Source organism: Sturnira hondurensis, unplaced genomic scaffold, assembly GCF_014824575.4.
Source record: "Sturnira hondurensis isolate 20B ecotype Veracruz unplaced genomic scaffold, ASM1482457v3 Scaffold0007208, whole genome shotgun sequence".
Classification (NCBI taxonomy): domain Eukaryota; kingdom Metazoa; phylum Chordata; class Mammalia; order Chiroptera; family Phyllostomidae; genus Sturnira; species Sturnira hondurensis.
This window is the reverse complement of record NW_028079839.1, coordinates 2,453,155-2,474,913: the sequence shown is the minus strand read 5'-3', so window position 1 is coordinate 2,474,913 and position 21,759 is coordinate 2,453,155. Positions and strand designations below refer to the sequence as shown.

General features: G+C 57.3%; 1 protein-coding gene across 1 annotated transcript in view; it reads left to right on the top strand.

Moving 5' to 3' along the window:
• The first annotated feature begins 2,266 nt into the window (after positions 1-2,266).
• Positions 2,267-21,759, top strand: part of CUNH10orf90 (chromosome unknown C10orf90 homolog) — an 84,469-nt gene continuing 64,976 nt past the window's right edge. Inside the window, exons 1-2 of the mRNA XM_037051285.1 lie at positions 2,267-2,271; positions 3,391-3,487. Coding sequence (XP_036907180.1) covers positions 2,267-2,271; positions 3,391-3,487 — 102 coding nt within the window. The remainder of the gene's footprint in view (positions 2,272-3,390; positions 3,488-21,759) is intronic.

Genomic DNA, 21,759 nt, shown 5'->3' with positions numbered 1-21,759 from the left:
ACGGTGTGTTCCTGAACACGGAGTGCGGGGCTGTGGCCAGCTGTGACAAGCTTAGACACCGAGGCTGCTTTAGGCAGCAGTCGTCCCAGGGCTGAAGCTTTGATGGGGCCCAGAGCCTTCCACGCGCAGAGACGCTGCCCACCGGGCCTGGCTGACGCCCGACAGAGACACGCCCAGGAATGACTACATGGAAGGACGGGGCAGAGAGCGCTCATGATCACAAATGGGAAACAGAATGCGATGCCCGCAGAGATGCGGCGCCGTTGGCTGGCTAACGGGTGTTTTAGGCGGCCTAGGGTCTGCTTTCAATACAACATCTCAGGCAGAGGGGCATGACTCCTGAGGGTGAGAGATTTTCGGATTCTTCCAGTTAGAACTCGTAATGCTTTTTCCTCTCTAAATGTTTCAGAGATGAAGAAAAATTACTTTGGGGTTTCATGTACAACTCTTGAGTGTGACTAAAAAACATTCCTATGCTAAATCACGTGTGCGCGCACACACACACACACACACACGCTTCCTGCAGTTTGGTTTGGCAAAGTGGACTCTTAGGCCAGTTTTTAACAAAATCATAGATTTTGAGCCATTCTCACTAGCAGTGATTTTTGCCCCCCAAGGGTTGTGTGGCAAGGATGTCTGGAGACGTCTTTGGTGTTTACAACTGGGGAAGGGGTCCTGCGGGCCCCTTGTGGGGAGGGGCTGGGATGCCGCTACATGCCCTGCAATGCCCAGGACAGATCCCGCAACTGAGGAGTATCCAGCCCCAAATGTCCAAAGTGTCATCAGGGATGAGAAACCCTCCTTTGAATGACTTTGGGCCACTGAGAGGACAGCCCGTTGATCTGTGGTTTTGTGGCATCACCACCCCTTTGTAAGGGTGGTGCAGGGTGCACACCTGCAAGTTTGAAGTAGCCTGACACACCTGTCCCTTCAAGACTTTTGGCTCACTCCTTGAGACCATCGGAAGTCGCATGGGGTGCTGCTCGCATCTCTGGACCACACCGTTGTTACAGTGTTTGGAAAACAGGGAAGAAAAGTAATTATGAAATGAAAATAACCAAGTTGAAAAACACATACCCCCCTCATTCACGTTGGAAGTGATGGTGTCATTTATGTGCCCCCACCTCACTCCTACAAGTCAAGGGGCTTTGTCTCCCGTCCAACCGTGGAGATTAATGGGGAGTCAGCAGAGCGCCCCCCTTCCTGGTCGAGAGGTCACAGCAGGTGCTGTCACAGTGCACGCTGGGGTGTTCAGCAGGTTGCAGGTGTCCAACTCACTCTCCATGTGTTGAGTGTGCTTAGGTGTCGCCTGGGTTGTGGAAAAGGGAGTCAAAAAGACACCGGTCAGGGAAGCAGAGGACGCGCCTGCGCACTTTGAGCCCATGACACGGAGCCACTGAGGTGGGGTCAGGGAGGAAAAAGTCCTGGTCTGAAAACAACCCTTCTAACTGAGCACAGACCTGGGGCGGGTGGAGCTGCCCAGGGCCTTAGTTGGAGACACCAGGTCCCCTGCTGCTCGTCCAGCGGACGTGCTGAAGGACATCCGAGGAGGAAGCCTAGAAGCAGGCCGAACTCCTGAGCCGCTGGGGGATGACCGGGTAGATTCTCGGCCACTGCTAGGACACACGGTCCGTACCACAGCCAGGACGCTCCTGTGTCCCCACGCCGGAGCCCACTGTCCCTGCCACAACCGGGAGTTGGCACCGAGGCTGCCAGCCTCAGAATCACGGGGCGCTCTGCAGCTGGAATGTGGCAACAGCCCCCCAGCCAGTGGGTCCCACGAAGTTCCTTCCGCTCTTTGCTGTTCTTTGAACCCAAGTCCAGCAGGGGCGCATCTGATTGGTGGCCTCCGAGTCACATGTCTGCTGCCTAGCAGCAAAGTATGCTAGGAAATGTAGTTTTGTTTGCTCCTCTTTGTTTGAAGATTCTGTGCTCCAGGCCAGCATTCTGTGGGGCTCACCTTTCAGGCAGTTTTCAGAGTGAGTGGGGAAGGTGTTCATCCCACTCACACAGCCACGTGTGGCAGCGACTCCCGAGTGCACGTTTTACACCGGGGAGCACCGGCTGCTGTTGGTCTTAGACTCCGGCTGTCGGTGTCCGGCCTGTGGGGAGGATGGCTGCCTGTGAAAAGACAAGGCAAGGTCTGCCCCCTGAGGAGGGAGAAGAGAGGAGACGACCCGCGGGCACGAAGGAGCAGCCCCTGCACAGGGCCCAGGACTGCCTTCGGGGCGTCCGCTGCAGAGAGGGGCACAAGGCAGGACGCACGATGCGGTGAGGCCCTGGGATCAGACCCCCCGGGCAGCAGATCTGCGCCCCCCTCCTGGCCACCCCCACCCAAAGAGGCGCTCCTAGCAAAAGGGCCCGAGGGCCCCACGGCTGGCCCCAGGGTGTGCCGCCCCGCAGGTTGACTCTGGGGCTGGGATTCTCACCACAGTGGGGCTCTTTAAAGGTCGCGCTCCTCTGAGTTCTTCAGAACACCAGGCCCAGTGAGGTGTTCCTGCCGGCCCCACATTGCCAGAGGGGCCAAGCCAGGCCGAGGGGTGGGAAGGCCGACCCGGCCCAGCCCCCGCTGAGCAGCAGCAAATGTTTGGCAGGCGGTCCCGGAGCTCCCACTCGGCAGGGCTGCTGGTCTAAGTGGGGCATTTCTCCGGCCAGCTGCGGGCCAGTTGTCGGCCTAGACACCCGTGGCCCTGCCTGGTTAGCGCACAGTGGTGCCTCCCCTGACCACCGTGATGTCATGCCTCTGGACGACAGGGCCGGGAGCGCGGAGGGAACTGCCAATGCAGCTGGCCCCTGCGGGTGGGCCAGCGGGAGACACGCGCCGGGCAGGGCTGGGCACAGAGCAGGTGGAAAACCTGGGCCGTGTCTTGTCTTGTCAGAGTGGCCTTTTGCTTCTTCACTGTGGTGAGAGAAACCAACCCTGATTACCCTTTAGAGAAGTAGGTTCGTCAGAAAAGCAGCAGACCTCAGCCCCAGAGAGGAGGTGAAACCCTGATCTCTGGAGGAGAGAGCCACCCCCCCCCCAACCCCCGCCGGGGCCGCAGAAGAAGTCAGGTGTCCTGGCTCTCCCCCAGCGCTTTACCTTCCGTGCAGCCCCGCCCCACGCCCTTCCCTGGTAGCTTTCCTGCGCATTCTGGATGCTGGCCCGCACCCAGGTGCATTCCTGCCAGTCAGGTGTCTGCCCTTAGGAAACGGGCCGCAGCCCGCGAGAGGCGCGCTGACGCAGCACCCAGACACCAGACGCAGGCGCGCGCCCGTGGGCGGAGGTCGTTCCCAGACAGACCGTGCGCTCCGGAACTAGGCACCCGGGTCTGTGTCTTGTCCTCTCCGTGTGAGAGGTGTGTGGTCTCGAACAAACCGTCTGACCTCTGAGCTTCCCTGTCTGTGAAGTGGAGCTAATAACAGCCCCGGGCGGGGCCGCCGGCCCCAGGAGGACGGAGGGTTAGCGCGCCGACTGCCTGCGAGGAGCCTGCCGTGTGCGTGCTCGGTAAGACAGAGCTTTGTTTCCATTACTGCATCAACAGATATTTAGTGTGAAGTGTTCTGTGGCAAGCCAATGGCGGCTTTCAATACGCCGTTGCTCCCGAGAAATTCGCGCTGTTTTTGTCTTTTCTCCCACCATGAGTAGTGCACAAGCAAAGGGCTGCACAACTTCCAACGGTTTTTGGTTCAGATGGGGTTCGGTGACATTTGCTTGGTGTGACTGCATCTGGAAACACAGATATGTGAAAGAAACCCTTTTGGAGTGAAATCTTACCGAAACACCTGTGTGCAGGCAGTTGCTAAGTCTGCCCTGGGGCCATGCTCCCTCCGATCGGGGACGCTGGTATGCGGCCCCCTGGGCAGCTGGCCCTGCACACCCACCGGAAAGGCAGAGCTGACTGCTACAAAGACGCGTGCTAAACCGTGTATGGAAGTGCACGTGCCCTGCGCAGACCTGCACCAGGGGCCGGGGCGCAGGCAGGGAGCCAGTGAGCTTCCAGGGTGGAGCGGCACGTCGGGAGGGGAAGTTGGGGTGCAGGGTGGGTGGGTGCTGTCCCTAAGACCTCTCAGAGAGGCAGGGAGGGGACTCTCGGACGAGAACTTGAGGCAAGTGCGAAGGGGGACTGGGGGCAGGCCCAGGTGTGCTCAGGGGCCAGCCGAAAGGGAAGCAAGGCCCTGGGGGCTCTGCTGAGGCAACGGAGAACGGAGGGCTGTCTTCTCTGAGGGGCACAGGGCTCTGACCACCTACACCGGGACCTTGTCCGTGGTGCCTCTTGGGGTGCGGCTGCCTGAGGTCTCGAGGTTTTTGCGTGAATCTGGTGTCCTCGGTCCCCAGTCCAGCCCTCTCAGGAGGACTTGTCCTTTCAAGTCCCTGGTAGTGAACCTTTCCGCGCTGCGTGGTGGGTCAAGGGTAACCCTGGGGCAGGGTCCCCCTCCCGCTCCCCCACTGCCCCCCCATCCTGGGAGGCTGTGCTGCTCCTTTCAGCCAGGAATGTGAACGGGTGTTTCACGTGTGCGCTCTGCCTGCCCCGTTGACGTGGGAGGTGAGAACTCATCCATTATTCATGCCTTGTGCCCCACCTGGCCTCCTCCCAGGGTGCAGGGACACCCTGAGGACAAGCGGCAGGTGGCAGTCTGCAGCAAGAGCAGCCTGGCGTCCTTGGCCAGACTGGGCTGATCCTGGGTGACCCAGGACACGGGGCTCCAGGGCAGCCCTCCTGAGAGAGCCACCCTGGGGAGCCTCCCCTGTCCCTGGGCTCGTGTGAGATCACGGGAGCCCCCGTGGGGTGAGCAGGGAGGAGCCCGTCTCAGGAAAGTGGCCTCCCCGGCCGCACCCCCCCACCCCCGCCCCATCGGTGAGGAGTGTCAGTGTTCCCAGGAGGACATTGCTGGTCAGCAGTGCGCATGCTGGGCTGCCTGCCATATTGTCTGACCCGGTGGCTTGGGGAGGGGCTGAGGCCACTGATTCCCCTGGCAGTGGCTGCAGCTGTGCACCTTGCTTTTGTGGAAGTGGGCACAGCTGGGGGCCCACGCTGGGGGCCCTGCATCCTGGGGCGGGAGAGGCGCAGCCTTGGAGACCATGGCCCTGGGGGGACCACTGCCGGGGGGCAAGCACCCACTGCAGAAATGGGTTTTTAGGATCTGGAAAATGTATTGTGAGTCAAATACTTTTACCTTTTGTCCTTTTAAATGAGATCACTTCCGTCTGAACCGTGGGAAGTGAGGAAAAGGGTAGAGCCCAGCCCCGTGCACTCCGGGGACTCCAGAGTGAGGTGGTGGCGGGGGTTGCCCCTCCCAGGACCCATGGTATTCTGGTTGGTGTCGCCTCCTCTTGGGTGGGACACCTTCAGGAAGCTGTAAGAACTGCACCATGGAGAACGCTTTCACAGTGGCTCTGAAAACCTACCCCGGGGTCTCCGTTAAACCGGTCTCAGGAATGTTAACGGGTTCTCCCAAACTTTTCAGACCCAGTACAAATCCTATGTAGTCTCTAAATTCTCCTAATTGAGTTTTTACATTAACTCCTTTTAGTGCTTAAAAATCACGGAGCATCACATTATAGTGGCATGAAATAAAACCGTGCTAAGTGGGTAATAATATATTCACTCCTTTTAAGGGGTCCATTTGAATGCATCAGATTGCAGCGAATTAAGGAACCAGCCAGCAGGATGGGAGCTGGTGGAGGAGAGGAAGGCAGTGTGCAGCGTCCCTCGTGCTGGCACTGGTGGGCACGGCTCTCCACTGGCCGACCCGCCTCCAGGAAGGCCCTGCCCGAGGGCTTGGGGTCTGCAGGCATGCGGTGGGCTGCGTGAGGGAACTACAGGGCTCGAGAGAACGCAGAGAAAGCGGCACAGACCGGATGGGAAATGCAGCAGGAGCGTGGGCCTCGGCCAGAGCTGGGCGAGCGACAAAGCGCAGTGCTCACGGGGAGCGTCGGCGCCACTCACTGTTCAGAGATCTTTTCAGCGCATGCTGCTCTCTCCGTGTCACAGGGTCACCGTGACACAGTGGCACAGCACCGGGTAATGCGCTGGGTCACCTGCTACAAAGAAGCATCGCTTCTCCTTTTTCCTTTTCCTTCATCTGAGAAAAGTGTACCGGTGACGCATGCTGCCCGGCTCAGAGGGACTTCCAGCGTCCGGGGCCCTACGGAATGTGGCCGTCTCGTGCCGAGGGCTGATGTGGGTGGGGACAGCCGTGGGTCATCCTTTCTGATGTTGTTTTGGCCGGTGACGCATTTATAACTCACAGCCATTGGCATGGGTGGGTCGTGCCGGGAGCTCAGGCCCACGCCACCTCTGAGCAGCCCTCACTCATGTTGTTCCCCAAGGCTTGCTCTTCTCTGTGCTCAGCTGGCCCTCGGGGTCTAATTTTTTTACTTTTTCAGTGTTCATGCCTATTTTCAAAACTTTTTGCTGAGATACACCCTTGGCTCAGACCCCTGTGTGGCCTGTCTGAGTCTATCCTGTAAGAGGTGGTCCACAGCGGGTGGCGTCAGGCCATGGGCCCCTCGAAGGAAGCAGGTCTCAGTCCCCCAGACTCAGAGTCTGGCACAGGGTGGCCTTTCCAGATTACTAGGAACGAAGATCAATTTAAGCTCCTTCACATAAAAACCGTTTATCGTAAGGATTTGTGGTGCAATAAAGGAGACAGGAACCCCAGGAAGACCTGCTTTTTGGTATCAAATATAGCTCGAAGGACAGCTCTCTCGTCCCTCCAGCCCCTTCCACGGCTGCCCGTTGCCTCCCGCCCCCTGCAGCCACCCCAGGCTGGGCCTTACAGGGGGTCCTTGGTCCCTCTCCCCCATGACTGCTCCCAGATGGTTCCCCTTCCTCTCTGAGAAGCCTGCTGGCTTTTCCTTGCATGCTGTGCCCCCACTGTGGGCACTGGCTTATGCCCTGGCCACACCCCCAGCACAGCCCTGTCTCCAGCCCTCTGCAGCCCTCCGAGAGCCCATGAGCCTCGGGCTCCATCCCTCAGCCTGCCTGCCCATCCCCTGGCACCTCTCTCTGCAGATGAGGCCTCTGGGACGGCACTGATGCACAGACCCCCAAGGGGCAAGGCCTCACCTTCCCCACGCTCAGCCCCTGAACACACCCCTGCCGTCTCCATCTCTCCCCTCTCCATGGCAGGCAAAATTCTAAGTGCCCATCCTCCCAGTCTACGCACCCTTGAGTGTGGGCCCCTGCTGTGAATGGGGTGGGGTGTCACCCCGTGAGTAGGACACCAAAACCGCTGGATTCGGGTTAGTCATAAGAAAGATGATTGAGGTGGGCTGGATGAAATCAGGGGAGCCCCTCCAGGGTCCAGCCCTTCTTGAGGGCAGACGTGTTCAGTGCCAGGGAGGCTTGGTGCTGACCTGCAGACCAAGGGCCCACGGGGTGAGGACCTGAGCATCACCCTGAGGAGCCAAGGGCAGCCCCTGACTGACAGCCGGTGAGGAGACGGGGACCTTGGTCCTCCAGCTGCAGGGGACTGAATCTTTGCTGGTCCAACCTGAATGGGCAGCCCCTCCAGCGGCAGGTGTGAGCAGGGTGCTGGCTCCCACCCCTTCCAGCCTGTGGCCCCTTGAGCCGGGAGCCCAGCCACCCAACATGCCCTCAGCGAAGCAGGAGACAGCAAACCTGCATGGAGCTGAGGGGCGACGCTGCTGGCTATGGGCCTCAGGGCAGTGGCAGGCACTGCGGTGTGGTGCAGTACGGAGATTTGCCCGCCCTCTGCCCGTGTTCCAAGCCCCCCTTGGCTCCTGTTCTCTGTTGTACAGATGCCTGGGTCTTCTCTCTGACACTGCCTGCATCGGCACACAAGCCTGCCCCACCCGAAAAGCCCCTTCCTTGGCCACGCGTCTCTCTGGAGAGACCAGGTCTCCGTCTCCTGCTCAGGCCAACTTCTCTAACGTGGGCGATGGTCTCCTATCTGCACCCCTGCACCCCCCCTCCAAGCCTGCTGCAGCCCTGTCCCACCCAGGCTGACAGGGTGGCACCTCTGTCCCAATAAGTCTTGCCCTCCTAGCAGCGGAGGACTGTCAGATCTTCCTGCCGGGGCTCAAGGACATCACGCTTTCCTAGTTAGCTCTCTTCATTCACCAGCCGTGTGTTGATCCGACCCAGCCCAAACTGTCCTCTCCTGTGCTCCCCCCCCCACCCCGGGGATCTCACATGATGAAAAGGTCTCCCTCTTTCTACAGCCGCTCACCCACCCAGCGCGTCCTTAGGACGTGTAGGGCGCGTCTCAGCCTGGACCTGTCTAAATGAGACGTCCCACCGGCTCCCTGCTGCCCCAGTAGGACATCTAGAGATCGTTTCCAGTCCCTTCCCTGGCCACCTTCCCTGCATGCGCTCCGTCTGTCACCAAGTCCCTCCTCCTAAGTGTCTCCCTTACCGGGCTCCCTGCCTCCACTTTGTCCCCTCCTCTCAGGTACAAGTACTTTTCTGAAAACATTAAACCCCTGGTCATCTGCGCCACCGCCCTTAGCCGCCAGCTCAGCTCAGTCCACCTCTGGACCCTCAGTCTCACCAGGGTCCTGTCTGCCCCCAGGTGTCCTGTCTGCCCCCGGGGGTGGTCTCCGGGGGGTGGTCTCCCACTGGAGCACCCTTCGCCCGTCCCCCGCCAGCTGCCTCCTCCTGGCCTTCAGGTCTTCCTCAGAGAGGCCAGAGCGGGCGTCCCCATCTCCCTCATTCCAACCCTTGATTCCCACCCCAGAACCGTCTGAAACCGTAAGACAGCCCTTTCTGATGAGGCCTGTCTTCCGAAGGGCGAGGACTCGTTCCAGTGTCTTTGCCATTGTATCCCCAGCACTTAGCAATGCCTGACCTGACACACAGGGGCCCTCAAATAATGCTCGTCAAATAAAAAAAGCGATGAACAGCAGCAATTGTCGGTGTGCTATCTTCCGAGCACAGCTATTCCCTTTGATCTGCTCAGCAGCCTCCTCACGTAGGCAGATGATCATGAATATTTAAAAGGTAAAGAAACCGAACTGGAGCCGAGCGAAACAGTGTGCCCGTGGTTATCTGAGTGAGATTGCCCGAGTCGGGACGCGAAGGCGGGCCCCTGGGTCCTGCTCCAGGCCGGCGGGTGGCCGTGCAGGCACAGGGCTGTTAAGGGGAGTCCGTGGCACTGATGGCGGAAGAGTAGTTTGAAAGCACAGAGCTGCGGGAGCAGCGGTGGTCTTTGCCGTGAATGTGGAAGCAGGAGGCAGGTATGGAGGGACTCTGTGTTTTAACCAGCATGTCCTCAGTGGCCGGGAGTCCCGTGTCAGGGCCTCTTGCTTCCACGGTGCGGTGGAGGGTCTGAGGCTGAATCTGTTTGGTTTCAGAACAACAGGGGGGAGCTGTGGGGACCCGCCTCTGGATCCTTCCGGGAGGGAGGCGGCCCTGGGCCACGTCAAAGGCCGACCTGGCCATGCCATCCCTGCCGGGTAGAGCGCGCGTGCAGGGCTGGCTTCTTTCTCATCACTTTGTTTTCTGTTTTCAAACCGGTCCAACAACAGGGAACTTGAGGGGCCTTGAACCAGCCCAGCCTGGGAGTGCCAAGCAGAGAGGTGCTCCCTGGTTCAGGGGAAATGCTGGTTTCCAGGTGCTAACAAAGGGCATTTTAAAGAGCAGAATGTGGGGCCGGGGGCCTCCAAGTGCCTTACTGTTAAACAGCAAGTGGGTTGGTGTGCAAGTTTGAAAGCTCATGTACAAATGCTTATATGTATGTGTGTGTGCACATGCACGCAGGCACGTATGTGTATATGTATTTAAACCTTGGGTCCAGCGTCTCACTCCTAAACTTAGGAGCGAGTCACACACAGAGGTCTTCATTTTAACATTTAATCAGATGATGTGGGGAGACCGGGGGTGCGTGAAGGACACGGGCCATCACACAGCATGAAAGCGGGTGACAGAGGAAAGGAGGACAAGGTCACTCTGGGTGCCGGTGTGGACTGGGGACCGAGCAGACCGCTCCTCCATGAGGCGGAGGAGGCTGCTGTGGCTTCGGTCCGCACCTGTCCGCCTATGAGGCGCAGGCCCTCTGTGAGGCTGAAGACAAGCACGCTGCAGGTCTGCCGAGGTGACGCCCAGTTAGCACCGTGCATCGGAGCCTGCAGGCTGGCTGTGCTGGCCCGCCCACTGCTCACCCAGTGAGTGTGGGGGCCTGGTGCGTGGCGGCCTATGGCTCTGGTTAAACCCGGGCAAAGCCGGGGCAGGACTGCATTCCCCTGTGCCTCTGGGGCAGGATCATTTGTGTCAGGCGGTAGGTGCTATGGCAGGTACATGGTAGGCGTGCCGTGGGCTGGGACCCTTGTGTTGCTGGATGAACTCTGCCCAGTGAGTGTCCAGCTGAGCCTGGACAGTGAGCTGATCAGTCTTTAAAGGACTCGGCACGAGCTCCGTCGGGGAGGCCGTGGTGTTTGCCCCTTTCTGTGGTGTAAATCCTCCCACTGTGGCCAGTTTCAGGCCATCAGTGCGATGCCACAGAACCCAGAGCTGGGGAGAGGCACACACTCGTCTCTCACAAGCCCACAAGAGCGGCTCCGACACACCCTGGCACACGGCCGTGAGGCACGAGCCGAATCACACCCCCAAGTCCTGGGGTCCGTTTCTGCAAAGTGTGCACACGCAGCCTCGTGTTGGCAGTTGGGGTGGTGTGCGTTTAGTCCACTGGAAGAGGAGGGGCACTCCGGTGGTGTTACTGCCCCGCCGGGGAGTTCTGGCAGGCTTTGCCCCTCGATCTCGCGGCCTCTCCCCTGGTCATGGGACTCTGAGTGGCAGGCTACAGAGGCCCGGGCACCCACGCCATCAATGCTCACTGAAGCTGATCTGGACAACCCCGAATCCGAAGTCATCCCTGTCCCCAGGGAAGGCAGGGAAACCACTAACTGAACTGCAGATGGGACTGTGCCCACTGGACAGGCAGGACGGGCTGTCAGCCAGGCCACGTGGTATCCAGGGCAGTGTAGGGAGCAGGCAGCAGAGCCTAAACTTCAGCTAGAATGTCGGGCCTGCTCCGTCTCGTGCACCAAGACGGAGGTTCTGTCTCCCACTGCCCCCACCCCAGGGCAACCCTCCGGTCCTGTTGGAAGAACACAGGGAGCAGCAGGGACCAATGGCTGTCCTGGCAGCCCCTGGCCTTTGGGCTGCGTTGTCACCCTGGGGGAGGGGAGGGGAGGGGTGGCCAGGCAAATCCTTTATTATCTAGGGTGGTGCGCCTGAGCATACAGACTTCAGGGGACAGGCCTCCTGCCCTCCCTCCATGAGATCAGTCTGGGTTGTGCTGGCTAAGAAGGCGCCCAGCCCCCAGGCAGGGTGCTATAGGGTCTTCGGCTCCCCCAGGCAGCCAGTCCTGCTCCGCTGGCCCTGGCTGAGAGGGGACAAGCCAGCCAGCCCCGCAGCTGGGGGTGGCCCCTCTGGTTCTTCAACTGCCAGGAATTAGTGCTTCATCCCAGGCCTGGGGACCTTCCTAGTGACAGCTTTTTACCCTCCTTATTGAGCTCTCAGTGGGGTTTTTTTCTCACTTAGCTTTCAAATTTACACCTCCGGTTTCTCCCTGCACTCCCCTCCGGAGGTGTTGATGGGTGTTTAGCAGGCGGCTGGGCCCCGGCCTGACCAGGCTGGGTCCCTTCCTGTCGGGCAAGTGCTGCCTGCTGCTGCCCCTGTGCCCCGTCCTCACTCTGCTGGGGACCAGGCATTGTTCCTCTGAGAGTCCCCTTGTTCAGTTCGCAGCTGCAGACCTGGGAGGTGACATTTGCCAGCCACATCCAGGCCTCGTGGCAGTGCGGCTGTGCTGCGTGCGGCTGCCCCCAGCGCGGAGAGTGAACGCCAGCTTTTATTTTTTCAGTCAGGTCCACCGAAATTTCAGTCCCACAGCCCCAAATCCTGAGAGCGGATTTTAATGAACCCAGCAGAAACTCGTACCGCAGTGATAAAATGTGATTGCCTGCAATTTCACGCCCACACCCGCGGCTCCGCTGCAGAATTACAGCGGGCTCGCGGTCTCATTGCCACGGAGACACCCGTTCCGAGCACTCGGCCTCGCCCGACGCTGGCACAGAGTGTGGGCTGGGTTTCTATCAGGACCCCAGGGGCAGAAGCGCACGGTACCGCCGCTCTGATTCATCGGGGTGGGAGCCCACTCGTCAGACCTGGGGCAGGCTGTGAGCTATCTAGTCTTAGGGCACTCTGCAAAGATTCTTTCTTCCAGATGCCTCCCGACTTTCTTCTGACTATTTTGATACTTGGGCTATCCACACTGACTCCATCCTTGGTCCACCCTGAACACCTGTGTGTGAGCGGCCAGGGTAGGAGCCAGGGCATCATGCTTCTGCCTCACTAAATGTGTGTGGAGTTGAGTCCGTTTCTCGGGGCCTCTGCAGGCCAGGAGACCCTGCCTGGGACACGGCGTTGCCTGTCTCCGTGCGAACTCTGAGCTAAGCATGTTTTTCTGTGCTGTGCAAGGACTGGAAGAAAGATAATGACAATTACGTGACATTCACATCTCACTGCCCATAAAGCGTGGGGGCGTGGCCAGGCCCACCCATTTTTGTGTCAGCCCCAGCCACTCTCCGAGGCAGTGGCCACGCTGAACAGTTGCAACAGAGACCATGTGGCCTGCAAGGCCCATGTCCATTGTCTGGCCCTTTGCAGGAAGTGTTTGCTGGTGGCAAGGTGGCCGGATGGGGAGGCCCCCCATCTGTCATGACGGACCCCTGGGCTGGTGTTTCGTGCTCAGTGAAGAGATGCGTTTGGTGCCCATGTCCACAGGGATCCACAAGATCCTCTGCTGTGAGGCCTGTGCCCCCCAGTGGCACTGAAGGTCTCTGTAACAGGCCCCGAGGACAGCAATGTTTATGGGGGGCAGGGGTGGGCATGAGACAGTGTCCACTCTGGTGACGTGGAGAGGTCCCCAGCCATGCTCCAGGAGTGCCAGCATACCACGTGACCTTTGTCACTGTGTCTTGAACGTTCAGCCAAGTAAAAAATTGTTTTTACCCATGAAGCAAAGTGGAAAATTAATTCCAGGTTTCCTCCGGTGGAAAGCAAATGCAGGAATTAAAACCGAAGGCTGTCGTCGCTGGTGTGTTTTTGTCTTAGGCTGAGACTCACCCACTGAAAACCGGGCCCTTGCTTATTGTGTGCTGAAGGTTTCCTGCTGGCTGGTGAGAAATGTCCAGTGAAAGGGGAAAAGCCTTTTACGTGTGGCTTTGTTCAAAGAACAAACCTCAGGTCACGGAGGGGCCAGCGCTGTGATGGCGTGAAAGCATGACATTTATTGTTAAGAGTGAGCACGATAAACGGAAAAATAGTGCAGCCTCAGACAGCCACTGTTATAGCAGGAAATAAAAAGCCCAGAAATTTAAAAATCCCAACATCACACAGGTCCCTGAGGTGTTCCATCTCACATCATCGGTGACAGGTCATGGGATGGCACACTCCCTCTGGGGCAGGCGAGGGTCTAAATCCAGTAGAAACCCATCAAGCATTTTGAACACGACCAGGGGCTATTAGTAAACTCTACAAAAAATATTCCTGACTTCTTGCTCAAGAAAACCAACTCTGGATTGAGCTGTCATATAAAATACCCTGACTTTGCCAGTCGGGATCCTACGAAAACAAGTTAAGACCGGCTGGCTGCCCGGTTGCCTGATTGGTCGGCTGTGTGGCTGGCTGGCTGGCTGGCTGGCTGGTTTGTTTAAGCCACTAGACTGCTGCTTAGATACAGCAAGAGGACTCTCCTTCCGTGATCACGTCCACCAGCACGGACCCAGTGGTGGCAGGTGCACCGCGCGCTGCCGGGCTCTGAAGCAGGAGAAGAGGGCGCGTCCAGCCACTGGGAGCAGGCCCGCCTCTGCGCCGAGGCGTGTGGCTTTGCCTCACTGCCCAGTCGGCTCCCAGCGGCACATCTGAACATCACTGTGCAAGGCTGATGCAAACAGGCCTTACTCTTGTTGACGGAGAAGTGACAGGTGACAGTGAAGGCCACCGGCAGGAGGGCTGTCCGCTGGGCCCTTGCAGCTTGGCCCTCGGGGCCTGTTGATGAGGAGAGTCTTGTATGGATTTCCCCACGCAGAGAGTGGTGCCCGTGACAGTGGGGTGTTGGGAGATGTTGAAAATGTCTTCACTGCTTACTTTAAAAATTGAGGGGAGCGTGGAATCAGGAGGAATTTCCAAGTATTTAATACCTATCGGGCACAGGCACAGACCCGTGGGAATGAATGTGGCTGCTGACAGCTGGTTGCAGTGTTCCGGAGAATGTGGGTCAAATGCCATCAGCAGGTACTATTTTAAAGACACTTCTGAATAAATTACTAAATAAATTATTTCCTGCTTAAAGCGAGACATGTCGTTTACGTGGAAAATCCACTTTTCAGAGTACGGCGTTTCTCAGAAATTCCAGCAAGGAGATGATTGCACATCGGCACCCCCGAAGGTGTGTGGCCACCCCTTCCCCCAGGTGGCCTGACAGAGGTCATCCAGCATCATCCACTTGACACCTGCCAGGCGTGGGCGGGACCGGGGTCTTGGGAACGTAAGGTGCACAGCACGGCCTCGGTGGCCCAGCTCTGTGCGGGGAAGAAGAGAGATGGGCAGGTGGGTGCTGACCAGCGTGAGCACCCATGGGAGAGGCAACATGGGGGATACCGAGAATCACAGAGTGGGGGGCCCAACTGGGATCGGGGCTCAGAAAGGACCTCCTGAGGATGCGCAGAGGAGTCTGAGGGACCAGGAGTCAGCATCGGGCAGGACAGGAAAGGAGGGGAGAGCGTCCAGAAACACGAAACCACGGGCGAGGTGACGGGAGGTGCATCCTGTCTGGAGAATTTCAGCAGCTCTGTGGTGCTGCGTGAGATGAGGCAGGCCGGCTGGGCGAGGGTCAGGTTACAAGAATGCTCGTCCGTCTCGCTGCGGAGTTTGGATTTCATCCTGAAGACGAGAAGTCACTGAAGGATTTCGAACATGGAGGTGAGGGTGTGAAGAGGTTCACGTTTCGTTTTAGAACGGTCCTTCTGGCACCGAGGCCACAGGCAGGAGATGAGTAATAAAGCTGGTAAAGTAACTCAAGCCTGAGCTGATGGTAGCCTAAGCTGGGGTATTAGCAGTTAGGATCAACAAAAGTGGACTCGAACTAGGGCAGGGAGAGAAGAGGAAGGCTGGACAGGCACATCACCGCAATCCAGGCATAAAGCGGCGGACTCCTGTCAGGAGGCCGTGAGAGCAGAAGGGCTTTGAGATGTGGTAGAAGCGGCAACCAGCAAGACGCGGTCACTGTTGGCGGGGAGCAAAGTGGAGGGTGATTCCAGGCTCCTACTCCACACTTCATTCCCCGGAGAAGGGACGGGGATGGGGAGGGGGGGGAGGGGAGACTGCCTTCCCTTTGCAAACGGTATTCTTTTCTGGTGGTGGAAGGCATACAGGACTGACACAGGAANACCAGCAAGACGCGGTCACTGTTGGCGGGGAGCAAAGTGGAGGGTGATTCCAGGTTCCTACTCCACACTTCATTCCCCGGAGAAGGGACGGGGATGGGGAGGGGGGGGAGGGGAGACTGCCTTGCCTTTGCAAACGGTATTCTTTTCTGGTGGTGGAAATCATACGGGACTGACACAGGAAATCTGAAAAGTCCAAAAAAAAAAAAAAAGAGAGGGAGAAGAAAGAGGTTGCTCATTTATGTTCTCCAGTAGAGACATCAGTTGGGACTACGTGTGTTGACACGAGTCTCGATTGAAAGGTTGAGAAGAAAAGCAAGTTCTAGCAAGGTCGGGACAGGGCGACGCTATAAACACCTGGAAGCACACCAGGGAGTTCCGCACGTGGCTGAAGGAACGGCGCACACAGGGCGTGTTCGTCCGAGAAAAAGGTGTTGCCGGGGTACTTGGGGATGATGCAATCGGGAACAGGCATTAATTCTTCTGGTAACGTTGATTTCTTAAACTGAGTGGTATTTGTTATTCATCATAACTGTACAGGTCTTAAATATATCACGACCTTTGAAAAAGTCATCAAGCCCTGGCTGGTGTGGCTCAGCAGATGGAGGGCTGGTCTGCGAACCAAAGGGTCGCCAGTTTGACTCCCAGTCGGGACACATGCCTGAGTCTGGGTTGCAGGCCAGTTCCCCAGTAGGGGACGGGCGAGAGGCAACTACACACTGATGTTTCTCTCCCTCTCTTTCTCTCTGTCCCCCTCTCTGAAAATAAAAATTAATAAATTAATTTAAAAGTCGTCAAAAACCCGTCACTAAAGACCATCACTGTACGGCTGCCTCAGGAGCAGTCCTCTCCCTGCTCTCACGCAGAGCCCTTACACAGATGCACTGGGCCCCGCAGCCCTGCCTGTCCCGCTCCGGGCCTGGGCTCAGGCCTGTACACAGGTTCCTTGTCTGGGTCACCGTTGGGGGCACGGGTGTGTCCGTGATGTTTGACGTGTTGGCGTCTGCAGGATGTCTCCATGGCCTTTTCAAAGCTCACACAGCAGTCTGAAGAAACGGGGTGTCTGGGGTGTCACTAGCAATTACAAAACCAAGATCCACGATCCCTGTCACTGGGAATGAACTTGAAGACACCCTTGCCCCTGAAGGGTGATTTGTTTCTGCCCTGGAAGAGCAGCCCCCACCGGGGAGCCCAGTCCCGTGGTCCCCAGCACACAGCCGGCAGATAGTCCCACAGACCGGCTAATCAGATGAACTTCATTCCCAGTGCCCGGCTGAAATGAAGAGATAATTTTGCATACCGTGCATTTATTGAAATTACATCAAAATAAGCAGCGAAGGAAATTTTCTCTTTGTGATATAATTTCAAGGATCATTTCGTGAGTTTGCAGCTAGAAAAGCTCCAGGTATGCCAGGTGTGCTGACTGCGGGGGAGGCGGCCGTGCTGTGCAGATGGAGAGACGGCAGGGCCCCTCGGGCCCCCTCCACCCAGCGGTGCAGCACCCCGTCCCGGCCCCTGCCTCTCACCTTTCAGCGCCTCTTCGTACCCGCTGCCGCCATTCTGAGTCCTTCCATATCACACATCAGGCATCGTTTCTCCGGCCTGGCAGAGTACCCCATCACCACCACGGGGCCCAGCTCCCTGCCAGTGGTCCCTGGGCCCCACGTTGGCATCACCAGACTCTGTGCCGGGCAGCCAGTGGGTCCAGGGAGTACCGGAAAGTGCAGACTCGTGTACTATCTGATGCAGGCTGCGCCCGAGTTTCCCAACACCCGTGAGCGTGAAGACTGCTCACTCCACTGACTCGCAGGCACCGACCCAAACCGAGTGATTCCACCGGTGGTTCAGGGCAGGTGAGAACGTGTGGTCCACTCGGGTTCGGACAGACCGGCTTCTGTGGAGTGTCATGGGTCCTGAGAGACAGGTTTTTTGAGGTGAGGTAGCTGTCCCCACAGAGAGGGGGGACTGCCATCTGCTTCCTTCTGTGACCACCTCCACGGGGTGCTGGTCTTTCTCGTGTTGAGCCAGGTGTGAACTGGAAGAGTCGGATCCGCTGGTGTTGGACCACGTGTGCTGGGAGGCACGTGCTCCCAGGTCGGTCTCTTCTGGGTCCTTTTCTCTTTGGAAGCTGGTGCTTGGAGACTTCTGTGTTTTATGTTTTGTTTGCTTCTCCCTGCTCTGCCCCCACTTGTCCTCCCCAAAGCCCAGTCCATTCATCCCATAAACGCTGAAGATTTACCCAAAGTCCACTGCGAGTTACGAGGAGGTGACATGCCGATGAGCCCGGTGGAGGGGGTCACCACGCTCCCGCCCTTACTGAATCCCCTGGTTCTCAGGTTGAGTCTGACTGGTAATGTGCACACCTGGGGAGACGCTGCTGCTGTTGTACGGACCCTACTCAGGTTGTCTTCTCCGAAAAGAGGGGATATTCAGGGAGGAGTTTCCGGCATCTTCCCAGCCTCCCCAGGAGGCCAGGGCAGGGAGAATGAAGGGTTCTGTGTCTCAGGTCCTTTGCAGCATCTGATAATCAGGGGCCTCCCTCCTCTCGGCTCCTTCCCGCTCTTGCTGCTGCCTTGATTGTGCCCTTGTGTTGCTGAATACCAGCCCTCGCTGTAATCAGCGAGGGGTACTCATTTGAAACAAAGGTGTCTTTGACTTTCATACGCATTTTCTGAGACAAAAGGAAGAACAGAAGTGGTTGAAGAGCTCTGAGGTTAAATTTAAAAGGTATCTACTGCTCCTGTAGTGTTTCCAGAGAAACCTGGTCCTAGGGGATGAGGGTGGGAAGAAAAAAATCCTTGTGGTGTTGAAATGAACACTAATATGTTACTAAGTTCTTTGAGTGGTTACTATGTATCTTGCTTGGGCTTAGTGGATTTTTATTATGTTTGGTGGGATGTCGTGTGTTTGCAGCAGAGCACGCAGATGTTAGGTGTACAGCTTTCTGCATTGTTACACACGTGTGTAAGTCTGTAACCACCGCCCAGATCGAGGTGGAGCGTGTCCCAGGGGCCAGAGGCTGCCTCCGTGTGTCTCTGTTCCTGGAAGAGCGTGCAGCGCGCTCTCCTGGGAGCACATCCAAAGGGGACGAGGCCCACACCAGCCGCGTGTGGGAGTGGCGTTCTCCACGTTCTCCCTAGAACGTGTGCTCTCCAACGTTTCAAGTCTAGCCTTTCAGCAGCGTCTCCCCAGTGTGTCATCCTGGTGATCCGTGGTGGCGAGCATGTGCTCACGGGCTCCTTAGATTCTGGCTTTCCTCTTCCATGAAGTGCCTTTTCAAGTCCTTCGCCCAGTTTTAAAAAGTGTGTGTTCTGCCTTCTTATTAATTTGTAAGGGTCATTTCTGTATTGAGGACAAAGATACATGCATTGTAGATATCTCTTCTCTGTTTGACTTGATTTTTCATTCTCTTAATGGTGAAGATGTGTTCAGGATTTTCCTGAAGTCCAATTCATCCATTTTTTGTTTATAATCAGAGTTTTGGGGGCTGCTTTTAAAGAGAACGCTGCCTGCCCTGAGTCATGAAGGTATCCTCCTGTTTCCCCTTCAAAGCACCTACTTTGACCTTTCGTGTTTATCTGACATTGATTCCCTCCTGGGATGAGGCAGCGTTTGAGGTTTTTGGTTTTGTGTTCGTTTTTTCCTGAACTGACGTGCGATCGATCAGGATCCTTTACTGGGAATATTCTCCTCCCCCCAGAGTCCTGCAGTGGTTTGCAGAGTATTTCACGTGTGGTGTGTGATTAATCTCACAGTGGCCCTCAAACGGACACACGACACACGGGTGCTCGCCCCACCACGCGTGTGAGGAAACCGAGGCTCCAGGAGTTGGAGCACCCCCCTGCCCCTGCAGCGAGAGCTCGGGGTTTACGTCTCTGCCGAGACGGGCTGCTCCCGCATCTCCCGTCACGCTGGGCACACACTGTGGCCACGGGGGGAGGGCATGCCGCGTAACCAGATTGCAGGACGGGGGGCATCGTGTCGAACCAGGTGCGTGTCTGGTGCAGTCAGTGTCTCCTGGAAGGACCCGGGCCGGCTCCCGTCAAAGCAGGCCTGGCAATGTCTGAGCACCGGACAGAGGAGCCCCAGTGGGCACGTGCTCTGTGGGAGAGCCTTCTTCGGGTTCAGCAGCTGATGAAGGTGTTATCGGTCCCACCCTGGCAGGAGAACACCTGGCTAGGGGACCACCTGTTCAGTCTGTCCGTGCCGTGTGCCAGGAGGACGCCCCCGTCTGGGCACGCCCAGTTCTAGCAGCTGTGTTTCTCCAGGCTTGGTGGACGGAGGTTCCGGACCCGTGAGGAGATGTCAGGGTGGGGGCTTCTGTCCTGGGACTGGATGCCACAAGGACAGAGGCAGACCACACTCAGTGTGGAGAATGGTGACCCAAGGCCCTCGGGGCAGGAAAGGCAGGCCCTTCGTTCATTCACCAAACGTGTACCAAGTGCGTGCTGTGTGGTCCCAGACACCGGGGAGACGGCCGTGAACAAGGCAGGCGAGCTCCTGCCCCGGGAGCCCACGTGCAGCCGAGTCTCTTTATAAAGGTGCTTTTCCATCGAAGGGTCACCTGGACTTGAACGGCCTCCTCCCCTCCTCCCGGAACTTTTCCACTTCCACTGGCACTTTGACAACCCAGTCTCCCTGGGCCGTCCCCCTAGGCGACCTCCTAAGGATTGGGTATGGAAGGGGCAGCTTGAAGTACCTCGGAGAGGCAGTGGGCCCTGTCTCGTTTTAGGGGAGGAGTTCAGTTGCAGGCATTGCTGTTTGCAGTTATTATAAATGACACGCAGCTGTCCTCGTCATCATTGTGCAGTAACAGAGGCCTCTCCCAATTCTCAACATCACCTTTCGTCAGAGCGGAAGGCTCCGCTCACCAGGAAGGGAGCTATGTTTGGACTCAGTCCTGCCAAACACTGGTCCCTGTTCTCCTGGGCCCTTCACCTTGAGACGTGATGTGAGCTGGTCTGAAATCGAGCCTGTGGCCTAAGAAACGAATGTGGAGGAATCGCACCTGGTCGGGGATCTGTGTCCCTCGGACCCGCTGACACTCAGATGGTGGCCGCATTGTTCTCCTCTTCGGCCCTGATCTCCAGTTTCTGATTCCAGTCTGTTTCCACCTCAGTGTTTGTTTTTTTTTCACCTAGGTGCCTGACCATAAAATACATTATCTTACAAATTCAGTCCAGTATACACATATACGGTATTTACTCTGTGAAAGTCTATGGGGTGTATGGGACAGGGCGTGTGGGGAGGTGCCAATGAATAGGACCTAGCTCTCAGCATTGGTGAGAGAGGACCCCCCACCAAACACCAGCAACTCTCGCACCTCCAAAGTGGACTGGCCACCATGGGGCCAGTGCTGGTGGTGCAAACAATCACTAGTCACTAGACATTTCCCATGCGCTGGGCCCCCTCGCTGCATCTGCAAATGTTCTCTCTAACCTCAGGGCAGCCCTTCCGAATCCGTTTAATTACCCTTCATGGCAGAACGAGGCCTGCAAGGGATGAATGGTACCCTTAGGTTTTGGGGCTGCCACGTGAACAGTGAGGACCTAAATCCAGGGCCATGTGGCCCCAGCCCTTTTCCTGAGAGTGGGACTATATGTGGGGGGTGGAGGGGGCAGATTAATCCTGGTTTATAGAAGGGCAGTGACATGGGATTTTTAAACAATTAAATGTTGGACAATGTTTTGAAACAGTTGTGGGTTCACATGTGTCTTTAAGAAATAATACTACGGAGACTTTCCATGTCCCCTTTGCCTTAGTCCCCCGCCCCCCCCCCACCATGGTAACATCTGACAAAACTACAGCACAGCATCCCAGCCTCCACCCAGTTCAGACACAGAACGTCCCGTCCCCCCTCCCTCCCGCCACTCCGCCTCCTGGCCCTGGCGGCCACGCGTCTGCTCTCCTTTTCCTTCGTCTCGGCGTGTCCAGCACGGCGTGCAGACGAGCCATCCAGCGCGCCGACATTGGGACTGGCCCTGCTCTCAGCGTAAGAGTTTGGAAATCCATGCGGGTGGTTGTGTGTATAAATAGTCCGTTCCTTTTAATCACTGAATAGTGCTCTGTGATAGGCATGGACCACGACTCGTGGGTTTTCCCCCAGTCTTATTGAGAAATAATTGGCATACATCAATGTACAAGTTCAAGGTGTACAGCATAGTGGTTTGGTTTGCATAGATTGTGACAGGGTTTCCACGGCAGTTTAGTTAATGTCCCTCCTCTTGTACAGAAACAGAAAGGAAAGCTATTCTCCTGGCAACGAGATCTGTTAGGACCCACTGCTCTTGAGACGTGGTTCCTGCCTCCCGACAGTGGTGTCAGCTGCGGCCGTCATGTGCGTCATGCCCCTGTNGCCACCCCAC